Source organism: Apium graveolens, chromosome 3 (genome assembly GCF_009905375.1).
Source record: "Apium graveolens cultivar Ventura chromosome 3, ASM990537v1, whole genome shotgun sequence".
Classification (NCBI taxonomy): domain Eukaryota; kingdom Viridiplantae; phylum Streptophyta; class Magnoliopsida; order Apiales; family Apiaceae; genus Apium; species Apium graveolens.
In genome coordinates this window covers 82901543-82918626 of record NC_133649.1, presented here as the reverse complement: position 1 = coordinate 82918626, position 17084 = coordinate 82901543, and the positions used below count along the sequence as shown (strand labels likewise).

The window sequence follows — 17084 nt, the reverse complement described above, 5'->3', positions numbered from 1 at the left end:
TAAACAATCCTACTTCAAGAACTGAAGATAAACACTCTGTACATTAATTTGGGTCATCAGAATGGCTAGTCATGATGAAGCAACCAAAAGCCACGAAGTAATAGTAGTTCTGGTGCCGTTTCCAGCACAAGGCCATCTAAATCAGCTCCTCCACTTCTCGCGCCATATCTCCTCCCACAAAATTCCGGTTCACTATGTCAGCACCATAATCCACACTCGCCAAGCGAAGACCCGAGTCCACGGGTGGGATCCTGTCTCCATTTCAAACACAATGATACAATTTCATGAATTTGAAACCCCTACTTTCGAATCTCCTCTTCCCAACCCACATGCTGCCACTAAATTCCCTTCTCACCTTCAACCCTCATTTGAGGCTGCCTTGTTTCTCCGAGAGCCCGTGGCTAAACTCCTCTCTGCACTCTCACCCACTGCTAAAAGAGTGGTGGTCATTCATGACTACCTGATGGCCTCAGTCATTCAAGACGTGGCATCACTGCCAAATGGAGAGGCCTACTCTTTTCACCCAGTCTCAACTTTCATATTCTCCGCGTATGTCTGGGCGATCGTGGGAACACCTGTGGAGATCGATGATGAGATTCTGAAACGAATTCCTTCTCATGAAACTACTTCCACACCAGAACTCAGAGAATTTACTAATAGGCAGATGGAGCACCAGAAATACAGCTCAGGTGCAATCTTCAACACATGTAGAGCTATCGAAGCACCATTTCTTGATGTACTTGCTAAAGTCAATGCTAGACAATGGGCCATCGGACCACTCAATGCTGTCCAGATACTTAATACATCAAATGAGCAACACAAAGACAAATGCTTGCAGTGGCTAGACAATCAAGCTCCGGATTCTGTTATATTTGTTTCTTTTGGAACGACGACTAGTTTAACCGATGAACAAATCCACGCCCTTGCAATAGGGTTGGAAAGCAGCGGACAAAAATTCATTTGGGTACTAAGAGATGCGGATAAAGGAGATATATTCACGGTAGATGTAAGAGTATGTGAATTGCCTGAAGGATACGAAAATAGAATAGAATCGAGTGGGCAAGGGAAGATATTGAGAGGCTGGGCGCCCCAGGTGGAGATTTTGGCCCATGCATCAACGGGAGGATTCATGAGTCATTGTGGATGGAATTCATGCATGGAGAGTATAACAATGGGAGTGCCCCTAGCAACATGGCCTATGCATTCTGATCAACCCTTTAATGCCTTGTTAGTGACTCGAGTTCTTAAAATTGGAGTCGTGGTAATGGATTGGGCATGTCGGGATGAGTTGGTTGAATCTTTGGCTATTGAGAAATCTGTTAGAATGCTAATGGCTTCGATAGAAGGAAAAGAGATGAGGAAGAGAGCCGCGGAGTTGGGTGATGCTGTCAAGAAATCAGTGGCCGAAGGAGGTGATACTCGGAGAGAATTTGATGATTTCATTGCTCACATCCACAGGTAGAAGTTTGTTTGCAACTATTAAGGCAACCTTAATAGCCTACCAGAAACAGAGAGACTAATTGTCCAGTTCTCATAGTTTCCTGTGTCTGAGAATTAAGACATGAATAAATGAGTATGTCATTTTGTTTACCAATAACTACTTGTAACTTGTAAGTAACAGATCACATAGCCATGGAATGCTGGGATGATAAACAAATATATCTAACATTCTATCAATAAAACACTATGAAGCACGAGTGCGGGTGCGGGGGTGCGGGTGCGCGGTACGGGGGTACGGCAATTCGGGAAATCTGAAAATACAGGGATTCGGGTGCGGGGGATACGGCATATATTATAATATTAAATATATTATATATAGTCTAAAATATGAAATTATTCATCATCTTTAGCTCCTAAAACCCAAAATACAATACATAAAATAACAAGAAAAACAAAAGTGATTTAATCTTCTTGAATAATCATAGCTTCCATCTCCGGCTCATCGAGAGAAAGAGTAGCTATCTCAAGTTCTTCAGCCCCGTCAAGTGGATCAAAACGGTCACCTCCAACATCCCACAACCTAGTCTCCCCTTTCGTGTAATGATCACTCTTTCTAGAAAGGAGCCGGAGATTGGTATGGACATAAACCAAGTCTTCCGCTCGAGTAGGTAAAATCTTATTCCTTTTAACCGAGTGGATAAAAGAATAGGTACTCCAGTTTCTTTCGCAACAAGAGGAAGAACATACACAAGTACACAACATACATACTACTAGCATCAAGAACAGTAATGCTAAGAGAATGACGCAAAACCTTGAGACCAGGGGAGTGGTTTATAGCATGGAGCTGCTCCAGCCCTGAAAAATTTATAGAAGTTTGTAGTTTATCTAAATACTACGTGATTGATAAAAAAAAGAAGAACGCATTAATACTTTTGCAGGTAAACAGTTTGAAAATTAGCTACAATTAGTATTCCTCCAAACACTAGAATTAGCGTCTGTATATATCTGGATTTCTTCAACTTCAGCTCCAAACTAGCTCTGTTCAATTTCTTCTTTCCCGGAATAAAATTAAATATAAATCCAATCAAATGCAAAGTACGATAAAAATGATATTTTGATCATGTTTATTCAAAATTAGGTAATTTGAGTTTTCGCCCTATCTATACTATAGTCTAGCTTGCAATAATACAGCCACACGCTAAAGTTCCTTGTACGCATATACCATTTGGTGGGAGATCTCTATGTGAGTACCTTAGTAACCGGATAAAGCATCGGGAGGAACTGGACATCCATATCAATACAAATTCATGACCTGGTTTCCACTAAGAAGCACATGCTGTCAAAAACCAAATACTACATTTCACAACTCTGATGTTTAAGTAATTCATTACACAAACTTTAGAAGCCCATTAAACTGATCACTTAAAAGTCCAGTATAGTTTATTTAGTGCTACACTTGCAGATTTGTAGCAGACTGGAATTTCCAGGATGAACGACAAGGATGATGCAAGCGAGAAGCATGCAAAAGAAAGTGAAGTTATAGTAGTAATAGTTCCTTTTCCTGCACAAGGCCATCTGAACCAGCTCCTACACCTCTCCCGTCTCATTTCCGCCTACAATATTCCAGTTCACTACGTCAGCACCAGCATCCATAGTCGCCAGGCTAAGCTCCGAGTCCAGGGATGGGATCCTCTCTCGATGCAAAACAAGATGATCAAATTTCATGATTTTCCAACACCTTCTTTCATCTCTCCTCCTCCCAACCCGCACTCTGCAGCCAAATTTCCTGTACACCTTCTACCCTCTTTTTACGCTGCCTTGCACCTCCGAGAACCTGTGGGCCAACTACTATTCGCTCTTGCTCCCACCACCAGAAGGCTTGTTGTAATTTATGACTTTCTGATTTCGTCAGTCATTCAAGATGTGGCTTCAATACCAAATGGAGAAGCCTACTCCTTTCAGTGTGTCTCAGCTTTTCGTGTATCTTCCACTGTCTGGGAAATTACGGGGGAACCTCCTGAGATCGATGAGCAGATTGTGAAACAGCTTCCTTCAAGATCAGCTACCATCACTTCACAAGTGATGGATTTCATTAAAATGCAGGAGCATCATAAGTACAGCTCAGGTGTACTTTTTAATACATGTAGACCAATTGAAGGTCCTTTTCTTGATGTACTAGCCAAAGTCAACGCCAAACAGTGGGCAATCGGCCCATTTAACCCTGTGGAGATATGTGATAATTCATCCCATGGAGGCCATAGATGCTTGGAGTGGCTAGATAAACAACTTCCAAATACTGTAATATATGTTTCTTTTGGGACAACAACTAGTTTAACAGATGAGCAAATTGAGCATCTTGCACTCGGGTTGGAGGCCAGTGGACAAAAATTCATTTGGGTATTGAGAGACGCGGATAGAGGAGACATATTTACCGAAGATGTGAGAGTATGTGAATTGCCAAGAGGTTACCAAGATAGAATCAAAGTAAGTGAGCAGGGGATGATAGTGAGAGATTGGGCTCCCCAGTTGGAGATTCTGGCACACGCATCAACAGGAGGATTTATGAGTCACTGTGGATGGAATTCATGCTTGGAAAGTATTTCCATGGGAGTTCCCATGGCAACATGGCCAATGCACTCTGACCAACCCCACAATGCTTTATTAGTAACTAAGGTTCTTAAACTCGGAGTTGTGGTGAGGGACTGGGCGCTTGGGGATGAGTTGATTCAGTCATTGACAATTGAGAATGCTGTTAGAGAGTTGATGGCATCGAGAGAAGGAGAAGAGATGAGGAAGAGAACGGCTGAGTTGGGCATGGCTGTCAAGAGATCAGTAGCTGATGGAGGTGAGATGGATGATTTCATTGCTCACATACGAAGATAGGCGGACAATTTAATTTACTACAACTATAGGCTATAGTTGCTTGCATCAACAGCCGCTGCTTTGGGGTTTCCAATCTCTATTTGTTTCATTTGTCCTTCAAATTTGAAGTTTCAGAGATTTGGATCTACCTGTCACATCTACCACAAGTATAGAACCTCGGTGGAGGTATAACTGTGGAAAGTTAAATATTTAGAACCTTAGTGGAGGTATGGGTGTGTGAAAATTTAAATTTCTGTGATTAACCTTTGCCCAATATATAAAAAATTAAATGAACTGATGATGTTCAATGTCTGCAGCAGATATAGTAAGGAAGATGTACCTTACAGAACTGAACTGCTATATATTGAAGAGTTAAATATACCTACATACAACTTTCTATACTCTATAGATAAAAACAAAACTTATTATCCATCTCACACAAGAATGATAACAAGAAACTGTCTGTCTGAGTGCACAACAATCTCTATCTATATGACTGAACTACTTCCCTTTGGTTTCTTTTTGATAAAATAGAACTACTTGTACATTTGAATGAACTGTGTATTGGAAGATCATTTGTATCGCCGTTTAGTTTCTCCGTAAGCAGCCACTCCCATTACGGTCATTGAATATCCAGCAATACCTATAAAGGTAACAGGATTTCGGAACAGAAGTATGGAAATAACAACGGCTACAGCACCTTTTGCATTACCTAAGACCTGAAATCAAAATGGCAAGATGCGTTCAGAGATTTAAGCATATATCTTTCTCTTCACTGAGTAGACAGGTTCAATATCTAATCTAAGAATAAAACAAGAGTTCATTCATTCTTCTGCAAATTGTGAAGTATATCCTTCCTAGCATTAATTCCTCTAGTAGATAACTGTATGTATAGAAGATATCATTTCCCCTACCAAGCAAACATTTTACATGTCCTTGCTCCATCCACTGTAATGGTATTATTATTAGATACACGAAAAGGAGGGTTGAAAAAAGATATCCCTCAGGTAGACTATTTTATAAAAATTATCAAGATGCAATTAATTTTGGTGAAGCAGCTACAAAGTCCTGAAACAAGCATAACTGGAGATTAAGCTAAAACAAGCAATGAGAATTGCTCCCGAGTCCTAATGGGTGAAATTGTTTTTGATCAAATAAAAGGAGGACCTGTTGTGATTCCGACCAAAATAAATACTTGCTTTAGATTTCTAAAAGTTTAGCAGCCAAATTTCCACTTCTTAGTACAAAATGAGAGTGGCACTCAGGAGGAACTTAAGACATGGCGCAACAATATCTGCATTGCTAAGTGAAACAGGTTGAAGTGGAATCTTTAAGTAATACTCAATGGTTCGGCTTCATATGGTTAACTAACAAGGTTATTAAAAATTCACAGGCAGATTGAGTTATGTGGAAAGCAGAAACCATAACTTAGCAAGCAACTTCAAAAAATAGACCTTTTCTATTCTAAGAATATAAATTTTATAACAGATGCATTACATATGTCTAAAAACTTAGGTGACATACAATTAAGTATTACAAACATGCACATATATAATACCTGCAGTGTTAGTGCGCTTGTATGCTTTGTCACCAAGAAGTTCGTTAAGTTCGCTGCATAAGCCATTACTGAATTAGCAAGAAGAAGAAGCCACATAAACTTGTGTTTTACACCAAGTGAAAGAGTGACATCCAATACATCGGGCTCCATTATAAGAGTCGCAGGTAACAAAACTAGAACAGCAATTGGGGACATATAAAGCAGCAGGTTCATGGAGTTCAACTTCTCCCTGAAATGATGATTAGAAGATTTTCAGAGGTTGATCACATCTGAAACTTGAAAAAGAAAACAAAATATCCCAAAGAAGAAAAAGGAAGGACAGGAAATATTAGAATCCAACACCATAGAACAATATGATATTAAGTTTATCATCACCTTCTTCACTGAACTTCACAATAATTTGTTTATTTACTTGCTGTTAATTTGCTTCTAGAAATATTATCTAATACAGTATATTACAACATTTGTCTCCGTGTGGAGCACAAACAAAATCAGCACATAATGAGACAGCATAAAGGTGAGAAACATTTGAAGGCCATGTTACATTCAGCATTGATTAACATTTATCCAAATGCATACTGACAGTGACGGTATTTAAGAACTGTAATTTGCAACAGTTTCCGTTGCTTGCGAACCTTAGCCCGCTATAGCCTAATGTTTAGGTCACTTCGTCACTTACTCATATTCAATAACAATTGAACAGAACAACGAACAATAAAAGAGGAAAACATATAAACAGTTGCATATTTAGATTCAACTACTGCAGGTCAAATTCATAAATGCCTTATCTATGCAAAATTAATACTATAACTGGAAGAGCAAAAGAATGTACCCTTCTGAAGATAGCAGGATTCCCTGAAGAACAGACTTGAATGCCCTTGCCGCGGTTGCACTAATACACATAATAAATCCATATAAGTGAAAGCTCGGCTCCCCCTGCCAGAAATAATAACATCTCGCTTACACAGAAATCTATTACTTCAAAATGTTTTTAAGATGGCACATGATAGATTGTAAAATACGGTTTGATGGAAAGATTTTATCGCCTTATACGAAAGTAACGATTCATCAAACATGCAAGTTTTGGAAATTTGTCTGTGAATCATAGTCTACCATGGATTACAAAAATGATTCAGAAGAATGTCCGTATAGTAGGCCATCCATATTTGCAAATTAAAAATAATTAAAATCTACATCTTCAATGCACTAATCATTCTCTAGCAACAATTAAAACCGCTATGTCAGCTATTGATCTCTTGTAGGTACATTTGTGTGTGCGGATCACTGTCTGATCCTGAGCTAGGATATGTTCATATGCACAAATCGAAGTCTCCTTTAACCGAGCTTTCAGAACGAAAACAATTGTGTACATATACAAAAGCGGTTTTTTACATCAGGGTACACATTGTTAAACACTGTAATCTAACTAACCCGATTCAAACTACTAGATCTAGTCTGAAAACATTTTTCGACACACAGCACAACAGTTTCCATACACAAAAATTACATAAAAAAAAACCAACCTAGTACTTGAGTAAGAATTAAATCCCAACAAAGATTTGCATTTGATTGCACTCACAGATAAACAATCTAAAGAGATCCAATAACTGGAAACGTGTAAATAATGTGAGCGAATAAAAAACACATACACCACTAGCAATAACAACACCAGCAACAACAGGCACAAGAGCAGCATAAGTAATCCAAGCTTCTCTTTTAAGAGTCATAAAATACGAAAACAATGCCGTAAAAAACGGCGTCGTAGCACCAACAGCCTGATTAAACGAAACAGGCAAAAACCTGAGAGAAACATTCCCACCGACAACAGAAGCACAAAACACAACACTCAGACTAGCGATCCTCAACAACTGAGACCTAGATTTAATGGCTTGGAAAGGGACAAGTTTAAGGAACACAATAGATACGTAACTTAAAACAGCGCAAGCAGTCATGTGACACATTGTGAGGAAAATTGGGAATCTAAATCCGTAGTTTGAGAGTAAGAATTTGTTGAGAAGGAGGACACCTATGTTTGATGAGTACCATAGGATTATTAAGGATGTAATGAAAAGGTGTTGGTTTTTTACGGTCATTTTGGGAGAGGTGGCGGTGCTGCTCCGAGTCAAGAGTGAGTCGGAGCGAGTCAGAGGGAGAGAGCTCTAATGGGAGACTACAAACACAAGTTTGTGTTGTTTTGATTTTGTGTATAGTAAACAATTTGATCGAAACTGTTCTAGATTTGCGAGTGTCACGTGGATTGTAAAATTAATTAACACTTTACTAATTTGTGTCCGACACTTGTTCTATCTCTTATTTAACGTCATATTTCATGTGGATTGTCAAAACTCAGATATGTGTATATCCAATCTGAATCTTAAATTATTTTTTGTTTAAATTATGAAGGTATTTAATTCACATTTTATAAAATCATTATAATTTGATAATATAACACAAATCTATCGATTTTTTTAGGCACACAGTAAATACTGAATTTTATGAGTTTGGTGCATTTTTATTGGTGGGGTTGTTATAAATGTAGGGGTTCATCAATATTTATAATTAGAGGACCAATCAAAATGTACAAAACTCATGAGAGTTAGTGTTTATTGTGTGTTTTTAGGCATACATAGAAAAACCGTTTGATAATATTGTTAGTATATTTCATTTTTTCTAGAAATCTTACCAAAATTTATAAGATTTTGAAGGATTTATTGAAATCAACGTGATTTTGCGGGGATTCTTTTGTCATGCAATTAATATGTCATGGAATCTCATACAAGGTTCAAATATTTGGATAAATGCATTTTAAACTCCAAGGTCCAAAACTAAATTTATATTTTAATTTTGATAGTTAGGCTCTTGACATTTTCGGGGGGGGGGGGGGGGGGCGCGGGTAATTTTTGTTTTTTTTGTAGAAAACTGGATTTTAAACAATCATATTGATTATTATAAATTTTAAAATAAAATTTATAATGTATCTCCTTTTCAGTTTTGGTCATCATAACGGAGGTATTCAAATTGATCAGGATTGGGTTTTTCCATTTTATAAGTTTCAAGCACTGCATCATAAATCATGTCTTCTCAGAATCTTGGATACCTTTTTTCTATTTACGAATGATCAGTGTTCTAATTCTTTCTGTATTTCTTTCCCTTAAAACCTCTTCTTTCTAAAGAGTAACTACTTCCTCCGGAATTTCAATGGAAAACAAAAACTCTTACAAAACATAAAATAATCCAGAATGCTTAAAGGAAATTCTTTCTGTATTTCTTCCCCTTAAAACCTCTTCTTTCTAAAGAGTATGACTTCCTCCGGAACTTTGATTGAAAACGAAAACTCTTATAAAACATAAAATAATCCAGAATGCTTAAAGGGAATTCTTTCTGCATTTCTTCCCCTTAAAACCTCTTCTTTCTAAAGAGTATGATTTCCTCCGGAATTTCGATTGAAAACAAAAACTCTTATAAAGCATAAAATAATCCAGAATGCTTAAAGGGGTCTTGGTGATTCATATCGGAAAGATACATGCCCATCTAGATGAACTCTTTTTGGATTATATTTCACCAATTATTATGGTTTTGTCATTTCAGTTCAGGTAAAACATTCAAAATGATTTTCGTAAACCACAGGAATTAATCAGAATCAATACATAATATATAATTGTATTGTTATAAGATTTTGATACCCTAATACACATTTGACTTTCACCTGTAATCATAACATCGACTGCTCTATAAGATCCAATAAATTTTCATTTCACTGAAGGCTCCAAGTGATTCATGAAACAATGACATCAGAAATCAAAATAATGTGCAAATTTTCATGTGCCTCTGTATTAACTTCGCATAGCTGCTTCAAACCTTTACTTTAAAGAATCACGACCTTGAAAACACAATGAAGAAATCACAAACTGACAGACAAAAAAAATTAAAAAATAAATCACACAAATTACAGCTCTCAAGCCGAATAGCTACATTATTTACATATCTAAACAATGTATAATACATTTTACCTCAGTTGGATATTGTCTTGGAGTCTGCTTCCTCCAATGCCCGGACAAGATGTAATATACGATATTGGAGCTTAGCATTTTCTGAAGCAAGTTGCTGCACCTCTTTCAAAACCTAAAAGTGAAGAAAAGATAGTGACAAAGCATAACTTCACAGTAATAAAAATACACTATGAAAATGGCATTGCACCTTTTCTCTTTCAGAATCTTGCAACGTTCTGGCATCTTCTAACGTCAACTGAAGTTCATTAAACTTTTTTAACAAGTCCTGATATCCAGAATCTAAGCAGCAGCACCATTCATCCACACCCCGAAACATAGATAGAAGAAAGTAATATAAGATGAAATAAAAAAACAACGCTCGAAAACAAGAACATTATACAAAGTTGCTGTAGGACCTACCTTGTTTACTAGCAAGAGCAACTTCAAGTCTTGCCAAGCGATCCTTTGAAAATATTAGATAATGTTAAAGGATTGGTGGGATAATGAAGATAAAATTTATGAACATACTATATTATTTTGAATAAGGTCAACTACAAGGAATTTGAAACGCGCGCACACAGGCCTCCGCTGAGGCTTGAACCCTTAACTTGTAGTTACCAAGAGAAGGGTGTCCAGTATTGCGCCGTGCAGATATGTCAAAAGCTATCCTTTTGACCATGGCTCATATTCCAATTATTCAAACTATCTAATAACCCAATAAACATAGAGAATCCATAAGAAGTTCAAAGTAAAAGAGCGACAGAATTCAACTGATACTTCAAGCAGTTGGACTTATCCTGTTCTTCTATTGCACACTTGATGTGATACTATACATTATGTCATTTTTAATATAATTACTAGGGCATTAGTTGCAAGAAATAATGTACAGTACGCAAATAGACAGCAGTAAGATGATCATTGGTTAACTTAAAACACATTATCCTGGAAGTACAAAACACGAGACTCTCATATACATACATACACTTGGGCTATGTTAGTTTCACTGGGATTAATAATCACTTGACTACATAGTACATACAATTTGAACTCATTGCATCTGTACTAATCACTTAAAATGATATAATTGAAAAAAATTAATCACCTAAGAGCTCTTTTCCAAGACTATCCACCCTCAAGTTAAAAACAATTTGGGCAATAGTCCAGCGCAGGGAATTAATAATCTCATAAAACACACTTTAGAACGCTTTAAAACATGGCACCAAATTTTACAAGCTCTGGATTACCAGTTACATAGTAAATTAGTGGTTAATTTCGCAGAACAACAATAATCCCTAAAAATGTAAATAAAACCCAAAAAAATAAACAAAATATCAAATACTGTAAAAAAAAACATGCATAAATAAAATGCAAATTCAAAAGGATTAACAGACATTTCATTAACAATGGTTTAATGGGTATAATAGAAATAATCCAGTTGAGAGTATAATAATAAGCAACCCCATAAAAATTTATTAATATATAGATTATGAAAATAGAGGAAGCTAAAAGAAAGAAGGTGAAATGGATGAGAGTAAAATTAGTACCTCGGCCTCAGAAGCTCTGTTGTAGAGGGGTTTTAAAACCTGTTGGAGATCATTTGAAGAAGACGCCATTTTTATCTAATTCTGTTGCCCAAACCCTAATTTCTTTACTGGGACTCTGGGACCCAAGCCACAAAAAGTCCAAAACCCCCCGGGAGTTTTTCTGTTTACGATATTAACCTTAATATATTTACAAATTTAAAATTACTTTCTCAATAGTCCGGTTTTGTCCGTGCTTTCGATTCATACTCGTTACTACTCCTATATTAATTATGGAGCAATAACTGGTTATATTCAATTGTTTATATTTGAGAGAGTGTTAGGTGTATAGTTCTGTAACTTTTTTTTATAATTTTTTCTTTCTGAATAAAAGCTGAATATTTTAATTTTATTTAGAAAAATAAAATTGTAAAAAAAAGTTACATAATTATACTTTATATGCACCTTAAAATGCGTATCGGAGACTCTCTAAAAAATGTAAACAATTGAAAGGGACAGATGGAGTAATTATTAAATTTTTATAGTTATAAATTTAAATAGATAAATTAATAATTATGATGTATTCAATTTTAAATACGAAATATAACTTGGTATATATAATTTATTTTAATATCACTCGAATAGTTGTAGGTTGCTTATTTTTAAGGAGCGAACGACAATTGCTATAAAATGCAAAGTAAAATTTGTATTTTTTAATTTATTTTTCAGCAAATATTGCAAAAAGGTTTCAAAATTGAAGAAGAATGAAAAGAGAGAGTTAGTAAGAAAATATTGAAAAAAGGTTTCAGTATAGAAGAAGAAAGGAGTAAGAGATAATTAGTAGGATAAGAGAGAAGAGTGTCATTAATGTTAACATATTAACTAAATTAAAATTATATCTAGATTAATTACGAGAATGACAAGTGTTCTCTTTTTTGGAGAGAGTGACACTTGACATAATTTATATTTTGTTTTAGTATAGTATAGATGAATAAATAAAAAAAAGAATTGATAAATAAACTCCAAAAATTACTATTTAAGCTCCAAGTATCTGGTAAATGACACGATTGCTCATGATGGACAAATTCAATGAATTCCCCTTGTTAAAAACATGGGCAAATGTGTAATAAAAATGACCTAATTTTAAAATTGGAGCTTAAATAGTAAAACGAGGAGCTTATTTATCAATTTCCATAAAAAATTATGTTTCATATGTAAAATAACTTTCGCAGTTATGAGAAATAATTTTTTTTTTGAAGCTCAAAGATCCATTCCAACGAAAAAAATATTACAAAGGGACAAATGAATCATGTAATACAACATGATTCACAAAAAAATTCTACCCCAATCCGCATTTGCATTCTTACACAAAGCAATTTAAGAAATAAATTTTAAATCTAAGTATCAAAAGTTTTAATAATTTTAACCATCTTCTTCTCTGTTAAACTTTCTTCAAAAATCAAATTATTTTTTTTATATTTTTCCATATTAAAAGTAACCTTTTAATATTATACTAAAACTTCTCTTAAATCGGATTAAATATTTGCAATAAAAGATGCATTTGAGAAAAGAAAACAAATTTATAACGAATACATATAATTAAAATTTTATTTTAGCATTGAGGTAAAAAAAGTATTACTAATTAAAAAAATTATTAACATAAATTAGGGTTGACATTTATTTTCAAATGTAAGGAAAAATCGAATTTACAGAGGATGCGTGTAACTAAAAAAGTTAAAAAGAATCTACATTGAAAAAAACCTTCAAAATTATAGATTTAATTTCATAGAAGGGGAATTTAAATTCATAAGAAACACGTATAACTACTAACATTTTTTAGATTAAAATATTCAGAATTGAAAAGACTTTCAAATTTTTAGAGAAAGTAAACTTAAATACTTTATTAAGAAAAACGAAGGAGGTTATACTGAAAATTCAAGTTGGACATTTTATTTTTCGCTATAAATTATTTTTCTTCAACACTTTAGCGGGACGATAGGTTGATAATCAAATGGAACTAGTGTGGCAGGTAAATGAGTTACCCACTTACCCTTTTCACATAAGATCATTAAAACAAAATAAAAATATGTTAAAAGTTTATTGAGCCTAAATATTAAATTCAAGATCACATTCAGAAATTCGTAGATGTGTGCTAGTTAAGCAGCAAAATGATATCATTAATTTATTCAGTTTTCTCTAAGTAACATCGTCTCGTCATTTATGTTCATGCAAATAACATGTTGTCTGAGGAGTTACGAGTTTTAACACTCAAATCTATCTAACCATCTTCGTTGGAGATACATCGTAATTTATTTTTATGAAATTTGGAGGAGGGGCTTTCCTACTTTTTCAACTATTAGATTTTGATTCAGCACTATTACAATATAATTTGGTTTGATACTTGTTATGATCTTCAACCACACGACGAGTCCTTTCAATCACTACGAAATGTGTCATTTTTTATTATTAAAAACTTTTTTATTACGTCTAATCCAAATGTACCATAGTAATGCAACCCTCACTTGATGTTTGTTTTCATTTTTTTATTCCAAGAACTATATAATATCTTGAAATCCGAAAACACATCTTTGCATACCATATTCTCACAGTTACTATTGTGCCCGATATCTTTTACATGTGAGCAGTCAAACTCATAACACGTATTTTTAGAATGAGTATTTCACCAAGGACATAAGCCATCTTCTAGCAAATATCGTTCCTTCAGCAGATTTCGGATTGGAAGAGGTCATGTGCAGGCCTGTTGAGTGGTATTTATGACACTTTATTACGTTCCGTAAAATTTTGAATTGGTGTATTTGTACTTAAGTTATTGGTGTTTTAACGTGTTTTCTAGTATTTTTGCATTTCAGGCATTAATCTGAGAATCAGGTGAATTAGCATTGATTTGATGCTAATATGGTGTTAGGATGGTGTCCAAAGAATAAAGCTCGCGAAGACCGGCTCAAATCTGCAAGAAAAAAAGAAGTCAAAGTTTTGGCAGAAGTCGAGCACGCCCGTTCAGAAAGCCAGTGCGCCCGCACCGTGTCGGGATGGCAGAATCCTGATTCTACTTGGCTTTTGAGAGAAAGACTTCTACATTGCATGGGGCTGCTATATAAAAAACTTTAGGTCATTTTTCATAAGATATCAAGTCAGAGACATATCAGAGCTAAGGAGAAGACGACAAGAGACCTATAGCACAATTCAACAAAGGTGAAGACGATCTAATTTATTCTTGTGAATCTCTATTTTGATTTGTAATCTTGGATGCTCGTTTCTTGTTTTGTTGAACCTATACTCTTGTGTTAACTTTGTTGGATTATTCGTTATAAAGACTACGTTTATTATACCATGCTTTCATCGGAACCCACGTTGATGATGAGTCTGATTATGGGCTAATCGTTATCGTGGGGTTCTAGCAGATTTATTTATGAATTTTTTTAGTTGAATTGTTCTGATGCCTTAGTGTGTGATGATTGTATGATAACCTAGTATTGGTTGTGCGTATTCGTCTTATGAGCGTCGCGAACTTATAAGATAGTGTGTTAATTCTTAATGAAGTGAAAGTGAATTTAAGGGTTTAGAACTTGCCATGCTAGCATAGGTTCATGTGATATTGTTATGCATGATGCGTGAGCAATTTTAACCGTCTTACTTGCCCTATGTAATCAAGATTGATAACTTGTGCTTAAACCGTTATGTTGTCAAATTCTATAGATATATAGGGTCTCAATATAAATGGTGTCTATTCAGCTTCTATCTCTTTTGTGGATGTCTGGTAGTATGGTATTCGTACAACGAAAGTTGGCGTTTATCAGTTTCATATTATTTGATTAGTGTCATCACCATTACATGCTAAGATTAAGAATGAAAAGGCTATTGAATGAAGTATTTAATGAAGTTAGAATCCCATGTTTTTCTTATATATTAATTCAATCAATCTTATTCTTTTAGTTATAATTGTTAATTTAATTCTTAGTTATAAACAATCTCAATTTGTTATCGTCTTAGCATTGAATAATAACCATACATTGTTGCTTAAGTGCGTAAATTAATTAGTTAACCAAGGCAGTATCTGTGGGAACAAATCTGATTTATATCTTATACTACTTGCAAACGCGTATACTTGCGTGTATAATTAGCACGTGTTTAGCGACTAACAAGTTTTTGGCGCCGCTGCCGGGGACTCCAGTGTTAATTTTTAGTTTATGTGTTTTCCATCAGTGGTCGTTAAAGTTCATTGACTCGGACATTGTTACTTATTTGTTTACTTGTCTTATTTCAGGTACTCTAGCGAGGGTGTATGCATAAGCGTTCGCGTACTCGTAAGAGAACACTAGATAAAGTCGAGGAAGAAGTTTGGTGGTTCGAAAGAAAGTTTTTGAAGAAGAAAAGAAGGTAGAAGAAGAAGAGAAAGTCGAGGAACCAGTTTTAGTAGAGATGGGTGTCAAGCAAAAAATACTAAGGTTTTGATGGACTATTCTCAGCCTAAGATCAATGACATTCAGTTAAGTATCATCAGGCCAGCCATCAGGGCTAACACTTTTGAGATCAAGTCAAGCACGATTCAGATGATACAAAACTCAGTTCAGTTTTGGGGTTCTCCTACTGAAGACCCCAACATGCACATCTGGGATTTCATCGAGATCTGCGACATTTTTAAGTTCAATGATGTGTCTGAAGATGCTATCAAGCTGCGACTCTTCTCATTCTCTCTGAGGGACAAAGCTAAGTGCTAGTTACATTCTCTACCAGCAGGGTCTATCACCACTTGGGAAGATCTTGCTCAAAAGTTTCTCACAAAATTCTTCCCTATGGCGAAGACTGCTGCAATCAGGAATGCTCTTACTCAGTTTGCTCAGCAAACTGGAGAATCTCTGTGTGAGGCTTGGGATCGATATAATGAGATTCTAAGGAAGTGCCCACACCATGGCATGCCTAATTGGATGATTAATAACTGTTTCTACAATGGATTGAGTGTTACTTCTAGACCCATGCTCGATGCAGCATCAGGAGAAGCCTTGTGGGCTAAGAGCTACGATGAAGCTTATGAATTGATTGGGCTGATGGCTGCTAATGAGTACCAGAATCCTTCCCAGAGACTGACTCAGGGAAAAGTAGCAGGAATTCTGGAGTTGGATGCAACAACTACTAAAGCTGCCCAACTTAAGGCTTTGACGATGAAGGTGGATACTTTGGCTAATTATGGAGTTAATCAAATCGCTAGTGTCTGTAAGCTTTATGCTGGTGCCCATGAGACTGATCAATGCGCAATATCTAGTGAATCGGCTCAGTTCGTGAGCAACTTTCAGCGTTCACAGCAACCTGTGCCAGCCACTTATCATCCCAACAACCGCAATCAACCTAATTTCAGTTGAAGCAACACTCAGAATACGGTTCAACAGCAACCGTAATATGCACCAAGACAACAACTTCAGCTGCAACAAGCTAATAAAAAGTCTGAATTAAAAGAGTTGAAGTTTATGTGCAAGAGTCAAGCTGTTTCTATCAAGACCTTGGAAAATCAAATTGGGCAAATTTCCAATGCCTTGCTAAATCATCAGCCTGGTACACTACCTAGTGACAGTGAAGTGCCAGGAACGAGGGAAGCTAAGGAGCATGTAAAAGCAATCACTTTGAGGTCTGGAAAGGTTGTGAATCCCGAACAAACTCAAGCGTTGACTGAAGAAGCTAGGGCTGAGAAAGAAGTAGAGC

The 17084-nt window shown here is 35.7% G+C and overlaps 4 protein-coding genes and 1 non-coding gene across 6 annotated transcripts; 2 read left to right on the top strand and 3 right to left on the bottom strand.

The window, feature by feature from the left end:
• The first annotated feature begins 43 nt into the window (after positions 1 to 43).
• On the top strand, positions 44 to 1521 carry LOC141710801 (zeatin O-glucosyltransferase-like). The gene has a single exon (XM_074513329.1). It carries the CDS (start codon positions 62 to 64, stop codon positions 1460 to 1462), a length of 1401 nt encoding a protein of 466 aa, XP_074369430.1. The 5' UTR covers positions 44 to 61; the 3' UTR covers positions 1463 to 1521.
• A 1258-nt stretch (positions 1522 to 2779) lies between these two features.
• On the top strand, positions 2780 to 4596 carry LOC141712517 (zeatin O-glucosyltransferase-like). The gene has a single exon (XM_074515487.1). It carries the CDS (start codon positions 2929 to 2931, stop codon positions 4321 to 4323), a length of 1395 nt encoding a protein of 464 aa, XP_074371588.1. The 5' UTR covers positions 2780 to 2928; the 3' UTR covers positions 4324 to 4596.
• Positions 4597 to 4643: 47 nt separating this feature from the next.
• LOC141712518 (UDP-URONIC ACID TRANSPORTER 1-like) lies at positions 4644 to 8137 on the bottom strand. The gene is made up of 4 exons (XM_074515488.1): positions 7510 to 8137; positions 6693 to 6796; positions 5861 to 6089; positions 4644 to 5021 (listed from the first exon to the last, which is right to left on the bottom strand). Exons 1-4 carry the CDS (start codon positions 7951 to 7953, stop codon positions 4875 to 4877), a joined length of 924 nt encoding a protein of 307 aa, XP_074371589.1. The 5' UTR covers positions 7954 to 8137; the 3' UTR covers positions 4644 to 4874.
• A 1353-nt stretch (positions 8138 to 9490) lies between these two features.
• LOC141710800 (uncharacterized) lies at positions 9491 to 11550 on the bottom strand. 2 transcript variants are annotated; one of them, XM_074513328.1, is made up of 5 exons: positions 11394 to 11550; positions 10270 to 10312; positions 10058 to 10149; positions 9871 to 9982; positions 9491 to 9768 (listed from the first exon to the last, which is right to left on the bottom strand). In XM_074513328.1, the coding sequence occupies exons 1-4, from the start codon at positions 11460 to 11462 to the stop codon at positions 9872 to 9874; spliced, it is 315 nt and encodes a 104-aa protein (XP_074369429.1). In that variant the 5' UTR covers positions 11463 to 11550; the 3' UTR covers positions 9491 to 9768; position 9871. The 2 variants fall into 2 exon arrangements, with proteins under 2 accessions (XP_074369429.1, XP_074369428.1); XM_074513327.1 differs by having other exon boundaries at positions 9491 to 9740.
• A 4648-nt stretch (positions 11551 to 16198) lies between these two features.
• LOC141716194 (small nucleolar RNA R71) lies at positions 16199 to 16305 on the bottom strand. The gene has a single exon (XR_012572912.1). It is a non-coding gene; the product is annotated as a small nucleolar RNA R71 (small nucleolar RNA).
• Between the last annotated feature and the right edge of the window lie 779 nt (positions 16306 to 17084).

Bases quoted from the DNA above. Each gene is read 5' to 3' on its own strand.
- LOC141710801 (XM_074513329.1), top strand. From the start codon at position 62: ATGGCTAGTCATGATGAAGCAACCAAAAGCCACGAAGTAATAGTAGTT.
- LOC141712517 (XM_074515487.1), top strand. From the start codon at position 2,929: ATGAACGACAAGGATGATGCAAGCGAGAAGCATGCAAAAGAAAGTGAA.
- LOC141712518 (XM_074515488.1), bottom strand. From the start codon at position 7,953: ATGACCGTAAAAAACCAACACCTTTTCATTACATCCTTAATAATCCTA. The intron at 6,797-7,509 runs GTATGTGTTTTT...TATTTCTGGCAG, and splicing joins GTGTTGTTATTGCTAGTGGT to GGGGAGCCGAGCTTTCACTT. The intron at 6,090-6,692 runs GTACATTCTTTT...TCATCATTTCAG, and splicing joins ATCCTGCTATCTTCAGAAGG to GGAGAAGTTGAACTCCATGA.
- LOC141710800 (XM_074513328.1), bottom strand. From the start codon at position 11,462: ATGGCGTCTTCTTCAAATGATCTCCAACAGGTTTTAAAACCCCTCTAC. The intron at 10,150-10,269 runs GTAGGTCCTACA...GCTGCTGCTTAG, and splicing joins TGCTCTTGCTAGTAAACAAG to ATTCTGGATATCAGGACTTG. The intron at 9,983-10,057 runs GTGCAATGCCAT...CTTCACTTTTAG, and splicing joins AAGATTCTGAAAGAGAAAAG to GTTTTGAAAGAGGTGCAGCA.